The sequence below is a fragment of the Anabas testudineus genome, chromosome 15, assembly GCF_900324465.2.
Source record: "Anabas testudineus chromosome 15, fAnaTes1.2, whole genome shotgun sequence".
Taxonomy (NCBI): Eukaryota; Metazoa; Chordata; class Actinopteri; order Anabantiformes; family Anabantidae; genus Anabas; species Anabas testudineus.
In genome coordinates, this window is record NC_046624.1 from 3,831,431 (window position 1) to 3,852,424 (window position 20,994).

The following is a 20,994-nucleotide window of genomic DNA, read 5'->3' on the forward strand; positions in this document are numbered from 1 at the left end:
AGGTGCTTTCAGTTCAGTGGATACTTTGGATGTTTTTCATAAATCAGATGCTGCCGCTCTGTGAGAGAACAACACGGTTAAAAAGAATTTAAGCAAACAATATTTGCAGTGTTTTGCACCAGTTATAGCCAGTGGCTAAATTTAAGCCAATTTTCAGACAGTTAAGTGTAAAGATTTAGTTACAGTTGCAGTTTTAAACCTTCAACTCTTTATAGTGAGAAAACTAAAAGGTTAAATCTGTATCTGAATATTAACCAGAAATATTACCCACTCCACGACCAGGGTGACATATGAATTGCACAGCTTAAGAAGTCTTTTATTTTGAAAGTACAACATAATCCTGCTAATTGTATTTAATGAAGCTGATACATTGATTGTTCATCCATGAATGTGTCATAAAACATGACACAAGCCCGTAATGATTGGATTGTGTAAACACAGACACTGCTGCTGCTGCTGACTCTGCACCTTGTGTGTGTTTGTGTGTATGTCTCCGTGTGTGTATCTGTGTGTTTGTGTCCCTTCATATGATGATTCAAACATAGTGTTGATCACATTTACATCACCAAAAAACATTTACATTTTGTGTCTCTGCAGCCTGAAAATGAAGAGAGGTCTACAGTCTATGATAACATTGGGCCCAATGTCTGCATGGGGGACCACAAGGTAACAACAGGGGCTGCGACTGTGTTGTGATGTTGCATGTTGACTGTAAACTGTGATTCTGTGAAAGAGCCAGGAATGGAAAGAGGCGCTTTAGTTCTACAGTCCAGGGTTCACATTGATTTTATTGCATTTGAAATTGATTGGTAGTGATCAACTCACATCTCATTATTGCAGAGTGTGAAACAACTTGAATTATAAAAATCAAACTATGGTAAATTTTGCAACTAAATTTCACCCCCCACCAGCTTTTTTCTATATTCATATGTCTAATCTACAAAAATAGGACAATAATTAGCCCTTAATTAACACAGTTTTATTCTAGTAAGAACCTGCACACTGTATACGAAATGTTTAACACTGTCGCTTAAGTCTGTGCCCTGTCAGACAGAAGGTCTTAAAGTGAAAGAGAGGCGCCTCAAGCCAGGTCTTTCATCATTACTTAGTGTGACATAGATGGTTGTGTGTGTGTGCGAGGTGACCCTGAGCACACTGACAGATACTACAACAGCCTTCACCTCCAAACCACACACTACTGCTAAAATCACAGCTGGCTATGTTTAAAAAATGTCCAGTGTAGTTAGCACACAGGCCCAAAAATGCACAGTGCTGGTATGTTAGTTTAACCCGCGTGTCACAGGAGCTCAGAGAGGTGGCTCCCAGACAGTTTTAATAAAGTCTTCAACTTGTTTCTAACTGTGGTCTGTCTCTGCCCCCCTGCTAGCCCGTCTTCCTGTCCTTTCGAATAACAGCGGGGGCAGGTAAACCTAATGCAAATAAGCACAAGTGTTGTGTGGTGCAGTGATGTCGTGGTAAATATTCATTTTTCTTTATTATAATTCCTCCCATTGTTGCTACTTTTTGCTTTGTTTGTTTGTCATCACCTTGCACAATTATTTCTGAAGAGTTTTGTTCCAGATGAAAATATCATCAATGGAAAAAATGTCTTGTATTCCTGATTGCTTAAAATGCTTCAGTCATTTTAAGACATGTACTCACAAGCTAGACGTGCAGCTTGTATTTAAACAGAGCAAAGAGTCAAAAGTCAGGTGAATTTATTGTAACTGAAATATGTACGTGGTGTTTAGGAGTTTTCTTTTTCCTCCACAGGGAAGTGTTGCCAAAGGGGGGAGAACATATTCCGTGAAGCGCCTCTGTGAGAACACCGGAGAAACAAACAAGGACATCAACACACACACACACACACACACACATTCACACACAAACACAAACACACACACACACACACACTTTGCACAAGCGTACACTGAAGAACCTAGACAAACTTTTTTCAGCAGTGCTGACCAGTTGCAGTTGTCCTGACAGCTCATCCATAGAAGAAAAAAAAAGAAGAAAAAAAAAAACAAAACGCAGCTCCTTTCTCTCCATAAAACACTTGTTGAGATGTGGACGAGCACCCGAGGGCCCGGCTCCAAGACAAGACGCACATTGCTGACCTCACCGTTGCCATGCAACCCCATTCTCCACAGAAGAAAAAGAAGAACGGACGACTCTTTTCCACGCCACAGCCTCATTGCCAAAACTCTAACTGAAACCTACTACATACTTTTAGACACCGTACTTGCCATTTTTAGGTATGCCTCTATGTATAGAAGCTACTCTCCATACAGTATGTAAGGTGTTTTAAAAAAAAAAAAGAAAAGTGCAATGCAAAAAAAGTTGTATATCTATAATGTTAGGTTTATTTGTACATTGGACAGTATAACATAGAGTTGTTGATGGTTTTAGTGCCGTTCTCTTTTTGGATCAAACTTTGTGGTCCCTGTTGGAATAGTAAAACTTTTCAGTTATACATACATATACACATACATATATATATATAGATATATATATATATATATATATATATATATATATATAGATATATAAATGTATATGTATATGCATGTGTGTTTTCTGTTTTGTTTTCTTGAGTTGATGTTGTGTGCACAACACACTGCCATGCCTGACACATCAGTTCATTTTATATACTGTACTTTTTAAAGAGTTAATTTATGATTCTTACCAAAATGTTTATGCTGAAGTGCGGCGCAGAGACAGAGCTGCTGTGTGTGTGTGTGGAGGGGGGGGGGGTGTTCCCGCAGCCGCAGCGACCTTTGAATAGTGGAGAAGAGACAAACAGAAACTCTTCAGTGATTCATAGCCTATCCAAGAATGTTTTAAGCAGTGCCATAGACCATGCAAGTATATAAGATAATGTTTCATATATGGCACTCTCACGTTATTATTCTTACTCTAACTTATTTCTATAATATTATGGTTATGAATGTGATATTTTAGATAGGCTTGGGTATCCTTAAAATGTAACCTTTTTTTTTTTTTTTGTCTATTTTTGTTACTGCTATCATGGTGCCAAGTATCCTACACAGGAGTGAAGCGTGTAAGAGTTATAAAATACTTCAAGTCACATGGTGGAGGTGTTCCTTATGAAATGTTAAAATGAGAGAAACTCTAAATGCGGGGAGAGATCAGGAGGCCTTGTATCTGTATCTGTATTTGTTCTGGATGTAGCCTTCAGCAGCCTTCATTAAGAATAAGTTAAGCATTACAGAGGCGACCGGAGACGCCACCGTTCCTCTTCTATTATTATTATTTGTTTGTTTGTTTGTTATGTTTTTCTTTTCTTTTTTCTTTTTATCGATTTCATGTACTACACTACAGATTTCAGACTGTGTGAAGTCGTCAGATTGGTCCTCTGTTAAGTTTTTTCCATATAACTCAGTGCAAATGGAAATGATTTTGTGCCTGCAGCTCAGTTTCTGTTGTCTTGTGTGATTTGGTTCGTAGGCAAAACAAACAACAAAAAAAAAAGGCAGCCCTGCTTGTTTTTGTAACTGCTGCTCAATGTGAGTTTACTGTAGGAGAATAAGCCGCAGATTTTTCTTCACTCCATCTAATAAGAGCAGATAGAGATTTTCTTCTAGCCCCTTCCGGACGGCCTGGCCTCTACTGTAGGTGATGCACTTCTTAAGCAATAAAAACTGTTAGAGCTCAACTGCTGTTTGTCCTCATTACAGCTCTTCTCACCTCTTTACTGCACAATTAGAGCTCTTAACGAAAAAGGTCTTCATCAATTAGCCTCCAGCAAGATCATCCGTGTGTTATCGGAGCATTATTAGGGCACTGTAATGGAGTGAGGAGCCTAACGGGGACGAGGAGCTCACATTTTCTGGAGGGAGACACCGCTGTTAATTGGCTCCCACCATAATAACGCGGACTTTATCGTTTATCGTTTATCTACTTTTGCGTTGACGCTTTGGCTGATCTACCCTCAGGTTGTACAAATACAAAAAAATAAAAATAAGAACAAAAATACCGTCTGTCTTCAGTGGCAAACGCCTAATTTGAAGTTTTAATTAAATAAAAATAATATCTGCTCTCACTGATCCAGGGCGTAAAATGAGCTGCAACAGGCCGAAAACCTTTTACAGCATTTGAGTAAAATAAATGCGGGTTATAAATAATTATTTGCACAATTATTACATTTTATATGAGTCAAATCTATCCGAATATTAGCTTAAATAATTCACTCAATTCCCATAACAGCAAACGGGAATATAAAGGTTTTGTTTTGTTTGTTTTTTTCGTGCCAAATGTTAAAGGTTTATAACAACATCTCGATCATTTTGCAGTTAAACACAAAGCGGTGACTTCCTGTGCTGTTCCAGGAACCAGCTGTTACCGTTCACCTGTCCACGCTCACGTCACATGACAGCAGGTGTGCACGTCGGTCGATGATGCTCGCAGCGCTCGTTTCTGATTGGCTGGTTCCAGGGAGACGGTGCAGGAAGTTGCCGCAGTACCGCGTTCCGTACAGAGGGGGCGCTCTAAATCTAAATATAATCTAAATAAATCTAAATATCTATAAATAATATCTTTAGATATTTACCTTAATATCGTTAAATGAAATCTAACCTTGAATATTTTTGATGGACTTCACCCACAGGAAATCACAAAGGTCCAAATAAAATTATCCTGAGTTGGAGAAATGAAGATAACTGCAAATGAAAACAGCTGTTATTTAAGAAAACAGCCTGACGTCTGTTTTAGTAAAGTTTAGTGAATTTTCTTTTTAAATTAATTATTCTACCATTTACTATTATTATAATAATGTAATACAGACATATTTATTTCATGATTTTACCATAAAAATGCTGCTGCTGCCTTATAGCTATTTTAAAAATGACTATACTTAGAAATTATTGTATTTTATATTATTATTATACCATTATTGCTCATAAGATATAAATAAATCTGAGCTTACATCACATATTTAAAGGCATCATTACCTGTAATAACGAAATTCAATTACAGTCATGAATTTATCTTTAATTTATATTAAGCCCATACATAAAAACAAACCCATAGGAAAACATAAAATGCTTGTTAAATAATTTATTCATAATACAAAGTGTTTTTTTTTTTCTTCCTATAACCTTCCCGGAAGCAATAATAAACTCTTTAATTCCAACATAAACGATGGTCCAGTTTTCTATTCCGCTGCGCGATGAGGTAAAACAACAGAAAAAATAAAATAAAATAAAAATCATGTGAAGTCGTTAAAACAAGCTGCTTTTCTTTACAGGGATTATTTACAGCATGTTGCGTATGTACACGTGTGTGTGTGTGTGTCTGTGTGTGTGTGTGTGTGTGTGTCAGAGTTGTGGAGAAAAGGGCCGACGTTGCTCTGCAGGAATGAAAACGAAGCAGCACGTTTATCTGAGAGGGAAATAAGCGCGTCAGGGCTGCAGGGTGGGGGGGGGGGATAAAAGCTGCTACGTTTCCACTGGTCGAAACAACATAAGTTATTCAGTAAAAAATATATCTACAATCTCACGTACATCTTCATCTTTAGGCTACAGCACAAATCATTCATTTGGAACCTGCGCGCCTTCAAACATTTCCTAGTGTCGCCTTTTAGGACAGTGGATACCCTGGTTAAACTGAGCTTTAGAAGCATCACAGGCCCCGTTTGCACCTGCCATTTAAAACATGCGTCTGGGATCCGGATCAGTGCTGATTACAAAGAAATCACATGACAAAAAATACCACTAGCTGTTATATTAGCAGTTAATGATACTAACCAACAGTCTCATTCAGAGCTAAAGGCCTCAGCGACACCAAGCTGACACCGGCTGCTGATTTAAAGTGAAGGCATAAAGGAAAATATGTAACAAGTGTCACGGATTATGCCGCATGAGGAAAGTAAAGCACTTGTGGAATAAAAACAGAGTCATGTAAAAAATAAAAATAAAAAGAAGCCCAACACTGATCCGGATCGTATTTTCTACTTAGTTTTACATTTACACCTGTTAAACTCCAGTAAAAACTCCACTTGTATGCGTAAAAATTGCGCCGCCAACTTCCTGTCCAGTGTGTGTGTCCGTTCACAGCTGTATATCCGTGTCCTCAGTGTCTCTCTGGGTCTGGATGCAGCCTCTGGCCACGGTTTGGTGCGCGCCTCTCCGGTGCGTCTTTGCGCACTCCTTGTTTTTGTTTGTTAAATCTTTTTTTGTTTTTTGTTTTTGTTTTGTTTTGTTTTGTTGTGTTTTGCACACATTGTCCTGCTCTTGTTTTGAGCAGCGCGTGTCCCCGCAGACGCAGACGCATGTTCATAAAGTCAGGTGAAAAGAGGGCCGGAGAGAGTGCGACGTGTCTCTGTTGGACCCTTTAGACCAACAACAACAACAACCACCACCAAACCCCGCACTTCACCCCCCCTCCTCAGCCGTGGGCATCACAAGGTGTCCGAGCTGTTACTGCAGGGGCTGATCAGCGCCAGGTTGGTGGCCTTGTGCTTTTTCAACAGTCTCGTGATTTTCTCGTCGTCCGAATTTGGGTCCAGCGGCTTGTTGTACTCGTCGTCGTCCTCGTTCTCCGAGCTCTCCTTCATCTTCTCCGTCTCCGAGTCGTGCTTCTTCTTGGCCGAGGCCATTTCCGCCGCGTGTCTCTTCCGCCATTTGGTTCTTCTGTTCTGAAACCAAACCTGTTGAGGAGGGAGGGAGGGAGACAGAGCGGGTTGAGATGCGCACAGATGCTCAACAGGTCCAGAAAGAAGCATCCCAAGAAACATGTACAGAACAAACTAACTACACCCAAACTATAATAATAATAATAATAATAATAATAATAATAATAATAATAATAATAATAATAATAATAATAATAGGCTGTATGCAATAACGTCTTTAGTTAGGATCAGTACTTCCTCCATTCATATAAACTCTCTTTTTCTCAGCAGGTGTTTGAGTCCTTACCTTCACTTGACTCTCGGTCATTCCTAAAGAGTAGGCCAGGCGCGCTCTCTCTGGACCGGCCAGATATTTAGTCTGCTCAAAAGTTTTTTCCAGAGCAAAGATTTGTTGCCCTGAAAAAGTTGGTCTGGAGTGTTTCTTCTTGCCGTCCTTGTCCACCATGATGTTGGCTTGAGCTGGAAAAATTCAAAAAAGGAATAACAAATAAGTCAGTGTGGTTATTTATATATATATATATACTACTTATAATATATATATATAAGTGGAGGGTTGACACCTAAATAATAACATGTGATGCTCCTGTTGCTTCACATCATGAGCCTCACATTATTTCTAATCTGAGCTGCTGCTGATTCACAGAGGAAGAAATGAGATTTTAATAGTTCTAACATCCTGAAAGCACCATGTTCAGTTCAGTGTTTTATAGATAGTCAATATAATAATAATAATAATAATAATAATAATAATAATAATAATAATAATAATAATAATAATAATAATAATGTAGAGTGTACTGCTACAGAATTAAAACAAACTTAGGTTTATTTTGGATAATGAAGTCTAATAAAGGAGCAGTTATTTGTGGTGGTACAAATAAAACCAGAGCTCAGCTTTACTAAAACGTGGTGCAGTCCTCTTGGTTTACCTACAGACAGACAGACAGACAGACAGACAGACAGGACTTACTGGGACAGGGAACCCGCGGGTCCCTCCAGGGAGAGCCCTGCATCACCCCGGGCCAGAAGATGGGCGCCCTCCCCGGCAGCTCGGCCAGAGGCTTCGGATACCGCGACACCGCGGGGCTGAAGTACATGCCCGCTGCGGCGGCGGCGGCGGTGGTGGCGAGGCCGTTTATCCTGGGGAACCCGGACAGCAGCTGTCCGGCCGCGGTCACCGGCCTCCCGAGGATGTCGCTTATTCCGTGCGGGGTCCCCCCGGAGAGCTGGGAGTTGAGGTTGGACAGCGGGGGCGCCTTGAAGCCCGCCGGGCTCTGCTGCAGCGCGTACGGGAACAAGGACGTCTTCATCTCGGTCATGTTGTGCAACGCCGCCAGCGGGGTGCTGCCCAGAATGAAAGCACTCTGCCGGTTAGCCTCCATCTGCCCGACCGCTAACATTTGTGGACATGAACCGCCGACTCTCCTGGGCAGAAACGAAGAGGTCAAGATGGAGCAGGAGGGCGAAGGAAAGGCGCAGAGACGGAGCCGGGCCGCGTCCGCCGCGTCCTCCACAAGTGCTGGATGAGAGGAGCTGGAAAAACTTGAGCTCAGGTCCTGCTGAAAAGTCCCCAAACTGTCTCCGAGAGTTTGTTGTGGTCGGAGCCTGTCAGCTGGGAGAGGGCTGCGCGCGCCCGCCGCAGCACGGTGTGAGGATGCTGTCAGGGGGTTGGATGGGAACCATCAGGGCTCGGCCGTCTCTCCACACACTGACGCGCTCTCTGCCGGGAGACGAGCGGGACCCGCTGATAACCGCGCCGCCACCTGCGAGGGCGCTATTCCCATTGGACGCGGCTGGAGTGAGACGGCGCCGTGATTGGAGGAGACGCAAGCTCCGCTGCTTCACACGTGCGTCTCCGCTAGGCGGATGCTGCATTGACGTGCCGTCGGAAATAGGAGTCTCTGGTTAAGTTGCGGACGAACGCTCCAACTCCGCGCGTGTTGGCACCGTGTGGAAATATTTCTGAGAGAGAACACAGCACGCGCTGCAGAGACCGACATAGCAAAGCGGGTATACAACAGCCAAAACGACAAAACATTTGAAATAACGTTGTTACATGATCAGTCTGCATTTTAAATTAGCGCAAACACTATTGCGCATTTCATCCAGTTGTACTTTTCTCCACTTTAACCTACAACTATGTTGCTATTTGCAACTAAAACACTTGCATTTCGCTCAAAGCCTTTGAACCCGGGGAAGCCAACAAGTCTGAGAAGGCCGTGAACGCAGCAACAGACCCACTCCATTAAGATGTTTGGTGCTGCTGTTAATGACGCGTCTCACACCGTGGAAAGAATAGTTTCCACCTGTGACAAAGAACATACATTTGCATTAAAAGGTGTTACCGCACAGGACGTGAGTATATTAAAGGAGGAACGGTTCCTGACAGAGGAGGAGAGCATTTCTAATGAGTTTTGAAATAAAAACCACACTTCAGTGATTTATCTTGGTTTGCATCAGCTTATTTAAAAAGTCACATTTTTATTTGATATGTTTAATATGATATAAAGCAGTTAGGACTGGTTTTATTTGTATTATTATTATTTTCTCCGCGCAGCATCTTGTCATTGATCCCGCTACTTTGTGGAATGAGTTCGGATAAACGGACTTATTCCGGCTCCTGTTGTGATCTGTTTTCACTCTCTTTTAACTCATCTCAGGTGTTTCATGTTCATTTATTACAGCACAGGAAGAAAATAAGAAACTATCACCGTCTGGATCACAACAGAGCATGAAGACTTTGAGCAGGACGCAGCTCGGTTTTCAATATATCTGCGTGAGATAATCAGTGTTTTATTTTTAAAGACAAACTGTGTTATTACGGTGAAAGTGTTGCAGAATAATAATAATAATAAAAAAAAGCCCCAGGCTCCAGTCATCACTGTGAGTGCTGTAATATTTTATGGAGATGTGAGAAGGTTGTAAGAGTGAAATATGGCCACGTTAGCGTTTGAAAGGCTGCAGCAAATGCACCTTGCTGCCCATTTGCTCACCGGGGAAAGACTGTGGATTTTTAAAAGGTTCTCAACGCGAGGTGATTCACAATTTTATTATTATTATATTTTGCCTGTATTTCTCCAAGTTGAAGGGAAGCAGCACGCACGGTTTCTAATTCTGCAAATGGCTCATTTCTAATTCCCACCCTGATTCTAAACATCGATTTTATTATTTAGTTTTAAGGTCTTAAAATCTGAAAATGATCACTGTGGGAGAAGCTGCTGAAAATAACTAACTAACTAAATAAACAGCGCCTTAAATTCTTTTGAAACTCTGTTTCTGCTGCTTAATCTCGTTCGTTTTTCTCAAATGTCAGTGAGTTGAATGAAGCAGCCTGTGTGTGACCCAGTGGGAGATCAATGACAGAACAATTGGCACTTTTTCCGGTTCATCTGCAGCGGAAGAGCAGAGCTGCCAAACAGCCCGTCACCGTCATACCTTAATAGCAATTTAACGTAACGAATGACTTGAATTTTTATCTCGTCAATTTACAACTAATTTAAAGTTTAAGCTCTTAAACTGAAATTTGTTAAAGACACAGACGTGGTGATGGAGAATTAGTGAAATGAACGACTCGACTGAGCCAGTGAAACTTTATATTCTGGGATTAAACACCGAGACACTGACGGAGGGATGACCACCTAATAATAATAACAATAATAATAATAATAACAGTAATAATAATAATAATAATAATAATAATGATAATAATAATAACAGTAATAATAATAATAGTAACAATAATAATAACACTAATAATAATAATAATAACAACAACAATAATAATAATGATAATAATAATAACAGTAATAATAATAATAATAATAATAATAATGATAATAACAGTAATAATAATAATAATAATGATAATAATAATGAGGGTTGATTCATGTGCTGTGTTATCAAATGTAAACCTGTTGCTTCCAGCACTAAGTCATTGTTTAACAGTCTTTATTTATTTATGATCTACAGTCTGTTGTGATTTTCAATCGTCGGCTGTTGCCGCGCACCTCGGGCCTTTGTCCCGCCACTGAAGGGAAATAGGTTAATAAAGATAATCTTATCTGAGTGTAACCTCGACACAAATGGGAATTGACAGAGCAGCGACAGGGGAGATAAGCAGATGTTTGGACAAAAAGACGCTTGTTGGAGTCGGTGGATGCGTTCAGCTGCCTCACAGCTCTCTGGCCTTAACATCCACACCACAACATCAGAGCCTTAAAGACATATGAGCAGATCCAATGCAAAATAAACAATAATCATAATATCAATTCACAATGGACAAGGACGGAGCCTGCTTTGAAAATAAAAATGATATTTTATCCGCACGTTTAGTGGTTTTATATTGGTGTTTAAATGAAGAAAGTCTTTTTCTAAGACGCCTCTAAATAAAGTGAAAATAAGAAACACTGTCTGTTCATCATCAGCTGTTTCTTGTTAAAGCCCCCCCCCCCCCCCAGGCTCTCTACATTATGTAATGGGCGCAGCAGAGATAACTGTCCGGGGTCAGGCTGATGTTGGAGGAAACACACACCGGGCCCCGCTGTCATCAGACAAATCAGTCTGTGCACAACCAACAGGAAAACTGCTATAGTTAGGCCAGCGACGCCCTCTAGTGGCGAACAGCAGAACCAGCCCAAGTTATTATGACGTGTAAAAGAACAGGTCTCATGTCATATTTTAAAAAAAGAAATACATAGTCAATAAATAAATAAATAAAAAAACAGAGAGTGCTCAGTTACTGACGCAGCTGTTCTTTTTGATCATTAAAAGTGTCAAAGTGCTCATAAATGGATTATAAACACTTTCCAGTGAATCCAGACCAAGACACCAACACAAAGGAAATAAACTATTTGCAAAAGTGCAGGTTTTCTACTTTGTCTAGTTTTTCTAATTTCACCAAAACCTCATCTGAAATCAACGCTACTTACATGAATTAAAAACAGACGTCAGGTTTCTATCAGTGACAGACACATGGAGGACTGACAGCACTAAAGGTTTATGACATGTTGGATTCAACATCACAGGGAGCTCTGATCAACCTTCTGATAAACATCTGTAGTATTACATGCATTCGGCACTGTGGTAAATAAGAATAAAGAAATTATTTAATTTGACCACTCACTAATGAAACCAGGTCAATCCCATGATACCTGCAACAGTGGTTCCCACAATTCATCCGTCACAGCGCCCCCTAGAGGACAAATAACTCACAGCCCTGAACACTAAACATACTAAAATACAAAAATGAACTAAAAGAACATGATGAATGTTTAGGACTAGTCAGGTTTTTATGTGTCAAATCAATATGATATCAATGCATTTTTTTATAATTAAACACAAAAAGGTTTCTCCAACATTGAATTCAAGAAAGAAAGAAGTCTTCTTACGTCTTCAGCTTCACTGATGTGCCTGTTTGGTAAATATCCTTCCTCCATCCTGATGTTTCAAAATAAACGTACCAGGAAAATTCACCAGTATATTTTAATTGCAGCTGAAGTTGAGAACTCAGTTCAATTCATTTGTTTATTGTGCTGCTTTACGAAAGACCACAACAAAAATAAGTCACATTAGCAGTGACTTTGTTAAAGCAGTTATGACATACAGTCCATAAGTTAAAATAACTGTTATTTAAAAACTTTACCTTTCACTTTTCATTGTCTTTATATCTTTCCCCCAGTTCAACTACATATCTGTACATGGATTTTGGGAACTATTCAACGAGCTGTTCACTTTCTTCTGCGAGCAGTGCTCACAGCTGGAAGCTCCTGAGTTCCAGCTGGACCATTATTTTGTGCAGTTTGCAAGTTTCCTGTTCAAGAATTACAGTTAATGTGAAAAACCACTAGATGGCTGTCTGCTCCAGAAGAAGACAGGAAACAGCGTCTAACAGCCTGCACCATTAGTGGATGGCAGCCTGAGGTCTCCGCTCTCAGGTCTGTTGCTGGTGTTCTGATGCTGACGCAGGTAAATGAGCCACTGATGTAAGTGCAATTAATGAAAAAGCACACATCAGCTTCATGTCACAGAACAGTGTGTGCCTTAAAACATCAGAATAGTCAGGACAAAATTTTCTATTGTTGTTCAAAGAATATAATTCTACCCATGTTTCATCACAAACACTGAAATGCTGTAGATAATGACCAGTTTGTGGTTAGATATTTAAAAATAAATGAATGACATTAGCAAGTGATCTTTACCTTTCCACAGGTATTTCCATTTGAGGCTTTGGACCAGTACAGGCTCTGGTCTTTGCTGTTTCCTTCAGGTAAAGTCAACATACCATGGTGTCAGCCTGGTTAAAGTAGTGGAAACTTTGTTTGTTTCCCTGTTATGTGATAATTTGAAAGTCAGAGCATGAAAGCAGCATTACAGCACAGATCAGGGGCCAAAACCTGCTGGAACTTGAGGAAAATGAAAGTGCTGTGTGGTGCAGCTACACTGACTGCAGCTTAGACAAACATTGCTATTGGCACCGCTCTCAGGCAGCCTATTTACTGGGATGGACAGCAGAGAATCATAGTTTCACAGATACTACGTGGTTTAAATTCAGCATAGATACCCCACTGAGTGCAAGGTCTTTCTCTTTTTTTTTTTTTTTTTTTGCTTTGTGCAATGTGACCCAGGATGAAAACAGCATGTTGCATTATCCTGTGTGTTCAGACTAATGTGACAAATAGAGTTTTAGCTCAAATATCTCCACAGTGATACTGAGCGAGTAAATGTCACGTTGGTGTGGATTTATCAATACTGTGGAATCTGATGGAAAACAGAATCAGATCCATGACGTCCTGGAACAAGTGCAGATATTGTGGCTGAACTTACAGATCTGTTTTTGATTCAAATTCTCTGTGAGATGAAGGGAAAGTTACACACACACACACACACACACACACACACACACACACACACACACACACACACACACACACACACACACACACAGGCTACCTGCCACCCTTTGCATCCCAGCTACCCTGAGTTTCCCTTACAGAGTTTGATGAGTTGAAAAAAAAAGATATAGTAGCTATGAAGGAGTTAACAACCTGTTTGGCAGCTTGTCTGCTCTCCTGTTGTGTAACGACCAGCAGCCTGCAGCAAATCTCTCTGTAGCTAATCAAGTATATTTGACCTCTGTCCAAAAATGAAAGATGCATTCAAATTTCAAGATGGCTGAAACAATAACGGCACAACTGACGTTCTATTAAAAGTAGTGTTTTTGTGTAAGAGGCGTCCTCCTTCCAGCAACTTGCAGCTCGATCAGGTGCTTTTCTGCAGTCGTCATCAGATTCTCTTATTTATTTGAAAGCCGCACAAAGAACAGATTTAATAGTGACTTACTTGCTTTGAAGTGAACCAGCAGAAATCACTGTATCAGCTTGAAGTTCTTTCCGATCTGATCATTAGATCTACATTTACACAGACGATTTCCCTGCATTAGAACAACACCGGGCTATGTGGGAGGTGGTGAAGTGTGGTTTCATGTACTACTGAGACAATGATCTGGAAAGTCCAGTAGGTGGATCAGATCTTTGTTTAAAGCTTCTAAGAGTGGAAACGATCACAGCTGATCACTGCTTGAATGGATGAAAACTAATTAACCTACTCGTGCCCAGAGGAGAACAGCACCGCTCACAATTGTCTTCCCTTTGTCTCCAGAGGAGCAAATCATATTCTTATTGTGAGGGTACAGACGTCCCTTCCTAAACCCTGCTTTATGAGAAACACACAGCTTAGATCAATACAAGAGAAATTATCCCTGGAACTGGAGCAGCAGAAGAAATGGCGCTCCAGATACGCAGTGCTCATGGATTTCTCCTGAATGATCCTTCTGAGAGATAAAGATAAAGAAAAGAAAGGTTTCAGAGTGAAAATTGAGTTTTAATTCAATAACATGATTTTCCCCTGAGAGCTCAGTACAACCAAGAAAGAAATCTTAAAGTTAAAGAGCTATTAACATGAATGAGCTTGGATTTTAACTGTGTGAATTTCAGAGTAACAATGTTAAAAAAATAAAGTCTGACAGATGTTATTAGGCAAGCTTTTGGAGTGATGAGTTATTTCAGATCAAAGATATGAGAAAACACATAAGATAACATCTTTTCTTTTGGATGTTTGTGAATAACACAGCTTGCGTAATTATAAATTGCCTCCATATCTAGACCAGACAATGGCAGACAGAGTTTTGTTGTTGGTAATACATCAGCAGGGTGTGGTTGGTCTGACAGAGCAACAACAACAGCTCACAACGTTGTATTTGGACAGTGTTTTATTCCACATGTGATTGTTATCAACCTTAGTGTCCTTACACTCGCTGCAGCCAAGAGTCAGATTGAAGTCTGGAGTAAAAAGGAAAGAAGGCCAGTTTCTGACCAGAGGCTTATTTGTAGCACATTTCACATGTGTAAACCACAGGCGACATTTGATGCCACTGCTCCTTAAATCCACGTGGATCAAAACATGATCACATTCTGTAATGGATCAGACACTGTTTACTGTGGTTTTTCTTATTTACAGTAGCAAGAAAAATGATGTGAACCTTGAAATGTTGTGGTTTTCTGCAATAATTCGTTATAACATTCTTTACACTGTAGGAGGGCAGTGAGCTAAGAAACGACCACAATGTCTGTGTCAGAGCTTCAGGACGCGACTGTGATCAGCTGTGTTCAGAGTGGCAGGAAAATCGAATAGCACTTAAAATGAGGAAGTACTTTAATGTAAATCAAAGAGGAGTTTAACACTGTGGTCACTATGAGGTGGGAAAGGTGAGAAGATGTTACTGTTTTTGCTTTAGTCTAGTCTTGTATTGTCTTCCAAGCTCAATATTTATTTTACCCAAATCCCAGTAGGATCCTAAAGCCTGACTCAGATTATCAAAATGAATTTCTTCATCTTTCTCCACGGTTAATTTGGTGCTGCCGTAACGTTGTCTCCCGTCAGTGCCAGACTGCCATTAGACGCGGCCCTGGGAGTCTGAGCAATTAGTCACAAGGAAGATCTGGTGGAAATTTGCTCCAGGGAAGTGTGTGTTGCTAAGGTTCTGTACCTGCCCTCGCCGTTGGAAATCATGTCCTCGTCTGTGCTCTGTACTGTAGGTCTGTTGTAAAGACAGTAAGTTTTCCTTTAGCATCAGAAGGAGTTTGTGGACTGTGACAATTTCTATATTGAAATACTGCGTGGAGATGATGAAATGACACGACTGCTGAACAGATTAGATATAGGGACAGAGATCAACGACATTAAAGTGATGATCAACATCCTGTTGTGATGACAAGTGTCAGTGTGACTAAATGTTCCTGAAGCCTGCAGTTTAGACGGAGCGATCAAATGAGGTGTCTGGATTCGATGTGGTATGATTTAGCTCTTTTTGGTTGTTGCTGAGTGAAATGAAATACGTGTCAATCATGAAACATTAACCTTTTCCTAAAATGTTAATGCCTTGAAAGGAAACATTGGTCTGGAGGATTCTGAAAGCTCGTTTGTCATGGATTTCCAACAAATGATGTCTGTGTCCTTTTGGTGAGTCACAGTGTTTCAGCAAACCCCCGGCTGGGTCGAAAGACGTTTCTCCGCTGCGATCTTCTCTAAGATCTAAAAGAAGTTGGCTGGTTGATGTCAAATATCTTGCGAGTCACAGCGTCCACAGAACTAGTTGTACACTCACAGCAGGAAGGACAGAGCACCTGAGAAGTTGGACAGTGCAGTCGGAGCACCCAACAGTTCCACGCAGCGTCTGGTGCTCTTGTTAGTGTCAACACTGAGATTAATGCAACGCCTCCTGTTAGGCACATATCAAGGGCACAGACCAGGCTGTTTGGGAGAGCTGGAGCACCCACAGGGTCAGGCTGATTGATCGCTCTGACACCTAAAGGTCAACATTGCCAGGCTTCCGCTGCCTCCGACTAAGCCCGAAGGCCTCAGCAGCGACGGCCGTTTGAATTTCCTCCTCTTTCCTGCATCTCCTGTTCTTGAGGAGGTTTGTCAGGAGCGTTAATGTCTGCTCTCCTTGGCAGCTGGCCGGCCCTCTTTGGCTCTCGCTGCTATCGATGACAGAGCGAATAACAAGTGAGAGAATTAAAGGCACATGAAAGATAAGGAGTTTATCTGGATTAAGACAAATGAATGGCCGGACCTGGCACTGTTGTCTGTTCCCCAAGCTTTTATTTCTAGGTCAGAGCTTACAATTACCCAGACAACAGGGCTATTTCATGAACAATGCACACTGCCATTACCACAGCCATCCCTAATGTGCAAGTTTGCAGAACTAAACTTTTAATCAATGTTTTAAGTGGCTTATAAAGACTTACTTTTTCTTTTGAAGAAGCAATTAGTGTCTACGATATTGATCGATCAGTAGCCTGAGCATGTAGAGTAGAAGGGAAATGCCCGTAGTGAGGTGACAGGCTCCTCTCCAGAGGACTGAGAACTATTCTTTATTTGCCTGCGCATTTCTGTGAGCAGCTCGACAGCTCATTGGCTCCCTAATAGAGATGAACTGTTGGGGACAATTGGAGAGAGAGAGGCGTCAGCAGGGAGGAAAATGGCTGCAGGTTTCCTACCATCGCCACCATAGTTAATTACAGTACGTTCATCACAACATGCTGTAGAACCTAGTAGTGTATCCATGTCAGGCTTCATGTGAAGTAAAAAAAACCTGTCCTAAGTCTTCCATCTCCATCCACGTCCAATATGTGTGCGGTTAAAGGTCATCATGCTGTGTGTACATGTATTGCGCAGCTGTGGATAAAACACACAAATCAATATTATGTAAGGGAGCCATTAGTGCTAATTGTTTTCCTTGGAAATGTGATGAGCTTTACATGCACGAGTGTCACAGGTGATTATAGAAGCAGACCTGAAAGAGGTCTGTGTGGTCCAGGATAAAGGCTGATAGATGATGGTGACCTGTCACAAGAGGGCTCTTTTTCCAGGCTTTCATTACCATTTAGCTCAGGCTGCTGCCTCGTTGTGTAATAAGACTGTAAAGAAACAGAAAAGCAGGAGATTGGCTGGATTGTGCCTAAATGGGGACTGTAATTAGACCTCGAATGCGCCCGTCATGTCAGATGGATAAATACCCAACCACACAGAGGGAGGAACAAATCAAGGTATTGTTTGAAGACACATCATCATTCAGACCAATTAATAACTCAGAGCTGATTTTGGGGGTAAATCAGAATTAGACTGTAACCACACCGTGACCTGGCTTCCTTTCAGCCTCTGGTGCAGCCGTAAAACTATTATTTATTGTGGAGCTTTGAATGACTTGCATTGTCAGTATGTGATGGTAGACCATCTAGAGCCCATCTCACTGAAATAATCTCTTCAGCTGCAACATTTTAATGGGATCCTACTTCCTGATGCTACCAGTGGAAGTTTCATGTCATGCACTGAGAATGCACAGAGGCTAATATGCTGATAAAAATAAAGGTTTCTGGGTGACAGCAAGGGATGCTGCTGAGTTTCCTTCTTGGTGTCAATTTGCATTGTAATTATGTAGATTCTGGGATATCCAGAGTTTAAATAGTTAGCTTATTAAAATCACAAAAAAAAAAGATGTTTTTCACTAAGCACTAAAATCCAGCCATGCAGAAGTAGCTGGAAACAGCATTTTGATATTTACAATTTACACGACCGCTTGCAAAACAGGTTGTAATGAACTTGCAGACTGTTAGTACATGCTGTTCCTTCAGCTTTAATTTCAATTAGCCAAACAAATTACATGACTCTTCTCAGGAGAGACCAAAACAGATGTGAAAGAACAATTATTGCTGGACCTACTCATTTATCACACAGCTGGAAAAGTCTCTGACAGCAGAGTGAACTTCATGTACAGATGAAGCTTGTGACATTCACATCCAGAGAAAACCAATTAATGACTACTGAGTTCCTATTTTTTTCTTAAACTACAATTGCCACATGACCACAGGAGGGTGTGTGACATCACTGATCGCTGATCAATTATATTGCTGTTGGTTCGGGAGGAAGCAGAGGTCAATAGGATCCAGTAGAGTCAATTTCTTAATGAACACCAAGACTTTAGTAGCAAATGAGTTTGTCCCTTAATGATTCAGAGTGCATCTAAGAAAAGAATCACTCCCATGTTCTTCTCAGAAAACAGCAACATATGGCAATATACATATAAAATATTCAGTACACTGCTCAATCACTGTTTTCATTGTACCCAAATCGAAATAACATGTGACTCATACGATTCCAGACAAAGAAACGTGTAAGTGCTCTATCAGCAATATCACATCATGGCCTTAAAAGCAAAGGTAAACAGACACTTAATTGGAATTCTGGAAAAAGCAGTATGGAAAATATCAGTGTAATAAAGTGGAGTTTGCAGTAAGCCGAGCAGCTGAGACACATGGCAGTCACATACAGAAAGGAACAACACAGGAACACTACAGAGTCCAATGTCTTTGCTCATCCTGATGACTGAATAAAGAAGAAGAGGTGATGCACTGGTGGCAACACAGTCTGGACATGATGCAAGAACAAGAGGGCTTAAAGTCAAGGACACAACCCGAATACGCCGCAGTCAAATACAAACGTATTCAAAAGCAGGTTTTTGAAAGGTGTTTGTCATAGTTTCAACAGTTCAGGTCTCCTAAAGCAACCCCGTCTCACAAGTGTTGTTTGTTGTTAACAAACAAGTTAGTAAATTTAGCTCACCTTTGTAAAAATCTAGTGTTATCCCAATGTTCATTTAAAGGTGCACTAATCATTTTTGCTTTTAATCATGATGGACACAGCGTCTGCTGTTCTAACCACATAAGAGTCGTATCATATTACTGTATCTGCCTCTCCCCTCTATTGTTTGGTCTCGTCTCTCTACATTGTCATTGTCATTGTCAAATAAAGGCAAAATGCCACAAAATAACTGAAATGTGCATCATGAAAGCTTCTCAAAGTGATGAACCCAAATGTAATTATTGTCCAGCTCTGCCGCTCTATAGAGTCTTAGCCTCTTTAAGCTGGTTGTTGTGATTTTACAGCCAATAACTCCACTGTCATCAGCTTTATTTCCCTTTAGAGCTGGGAGCAAAAATGCTCAGATAATCCCACTGTTCAATACGTGCCAAGCACTAGATGGCAGACAGACAAAGTCAGCATCTTCTGTAGCTGGTGAGCACAGAGGAGTTAAAGAGGCACATGTCTGGAATGGAGACAAAAGACAAAAAGGAACGTGATTATTAGGAAACATGTAAAAACATGAACACTGTATATGTTGCTCTGCGTCTTCTGACAGCAGCTCATGCAGAAGCTGTGGTCACATTTGTTCCCTTGCTGAACTATTAACTAGACTCTCCCAGCTTCAGTTGGAGGATTCCCTTTAGCACCAGGTTTAATTTAATTGTGGAGCAGTTGTGTACAGCAGCACATAAACCCAGGTTGTAACTCTGACTTCATACTTGGTGCTCTGTGAGTGCAGGTGACAGCCTGCAACAGAAAACTTGCAGAGTTGTAAAAGTCTCCCATGCAGAACCTCCTATTAATTCCTATTTTCTCTCTTACAGTCCCCTTGAGGTTTTCTGTGTGTGGCGTAGCCATGTGGGTTGGTACTGAGATGCAGGGTTATCATGCCTGTTATACTTGCTTTACTATAAAACAATGTCAGGAGGTAGATTGCATTTCCTTGTCCATGTGACCCTCTCCTGGGAGCCAATGCATGTGTTTCACTGGCTCCACCGTGCACGTATTCCCCGAGGCCTGCTGCTCACAGCCCATTTAGTGAATCACTCCAGGAGAGCTGTCACCAGGAGGGGAGAGTCACTCCCACTCCTCTGCCCTCATGAATTCACATAAGGATGGTGTGCCTGACTCTGCTCAAGGAACACTGTTGATATTCATCAGACACCAGTTTGAGGAGTTTTCCTCCACGGAGCTCCAACTCCAGAAAAAATCTCACTGACTCTGCAGAAGACTGAATCCCTCATCGAACTGACTGTTGGTAAACAGGGATGTGATGATGCAATTTCAATTGGAGGTCATTAATGATAAATATATTAATAAATAAATGCACTCTCACTAAATAGGTATCCTGGTGAGCTGAAACAAAATCTACAGTGCCTGTGCAAAAAACACTCAATTCAACTAGAGCTTAACTGGAGCTGGATAGTTTCCTTTGCTTTAAGATACATTTTACACATGATTAAGACCCTAGTTTTTCTCTTCCATCTCTTACTGTTTACATATAAACAACTAATATGCAGCAACAAATACATTTTGATGCATTATAGGTGAACATAACGAGGTTGTGTTGTTAACTTAGTCACAAATGTGTTGATACTGATTGTGTCAATATCACTTTCCGCTTGAGTGTTCCTCTGGTG

The 20,994-nt window shown here is 40.9% G+C and overlaps 2 protein-coding genes across 2 annotated transcripts in view; one reads left to right on the forward strand and one right to left on the reverse strand.

Annotated features, from left to right (window-relative positions):
* LOC113159306 (inositol polyphosphate-5-phosphatase A) overlaps positions 1 to 3,679 on the forward strand; it is a 121,597-nt gene extending 117,918 nt beyond the window's left edge. Inside the window, exons 14-16 of the mRNA XM_026355928.2 lie at positions 598 to 666; positions 1,388 to 1,475; positions 1,774 to 3,679. Coding sequence (XP_026211713.1) covers positions 598 to 666; positions 1,388 to 1,468 — 150 coding nt within the window. The 3' untranslated portion in view covers positions 1,469 to 1,475; positions 1,774 to 3,679. The remainder of the gene's footprint in view (positions 1 to 597; positions 667 to 1,387; positions 1,476 to 1,773) is intronic.
* A 1,391-nt stretch (positions 3,680 to 5,070) lies between these two features.
* On the reverse strand, positions 5,071 to 8,363 carry nkx6.2 (NK6 homeobox 2). The gene is made up of 3 exons (XM_026355913.1): positions 7,626 to 8,363; positions 6,942 to 7,114; positions 5,071 to 6,670 (listed from the first exon to the last, which is right to left on the reverse strand). The coding sequence occupies exons 1-3, from the start codon at positions 8,053 to 8,055 to the stop codon at positions 6,422 to 6,424; spliced, it is 852 nt and encodes a 283-aa protein (XP_026211698.1). The 5' UTR covers positions 8,056 to 8,363; the 3' UTR covers positions 5,071 to 6,421.
* Positions 8,364 to 20,994: the final 12,631 nt, after the last annotated feature.

Excerpts from the sequence above, each read along its gene's own strand:
- nkx6.2 (XM_026355913.1), bottom strand. The coding sequence starts at position 8,055 with ATGTTAGCGGTCGGGCAGATGGAGGCTAACCGGCAGAGTGCTTTCATT. Across the intron at positions 7,115-7,625 it reads CCCGCGGGTTCCCTGTCCCA|CTCAAGCCAACATCATGGTG; the intron begins GTAAGTCCTGTC and ends GAATTTTTCCAG. Across the intron at positions 6,671-6,941 it reads TGACCGAGAGTCAAGTGAAG|GTTTGGTTTCAGAACAGAAG; the intron begins GTAAGGACTCAA and ends CCTCCTCAACAG.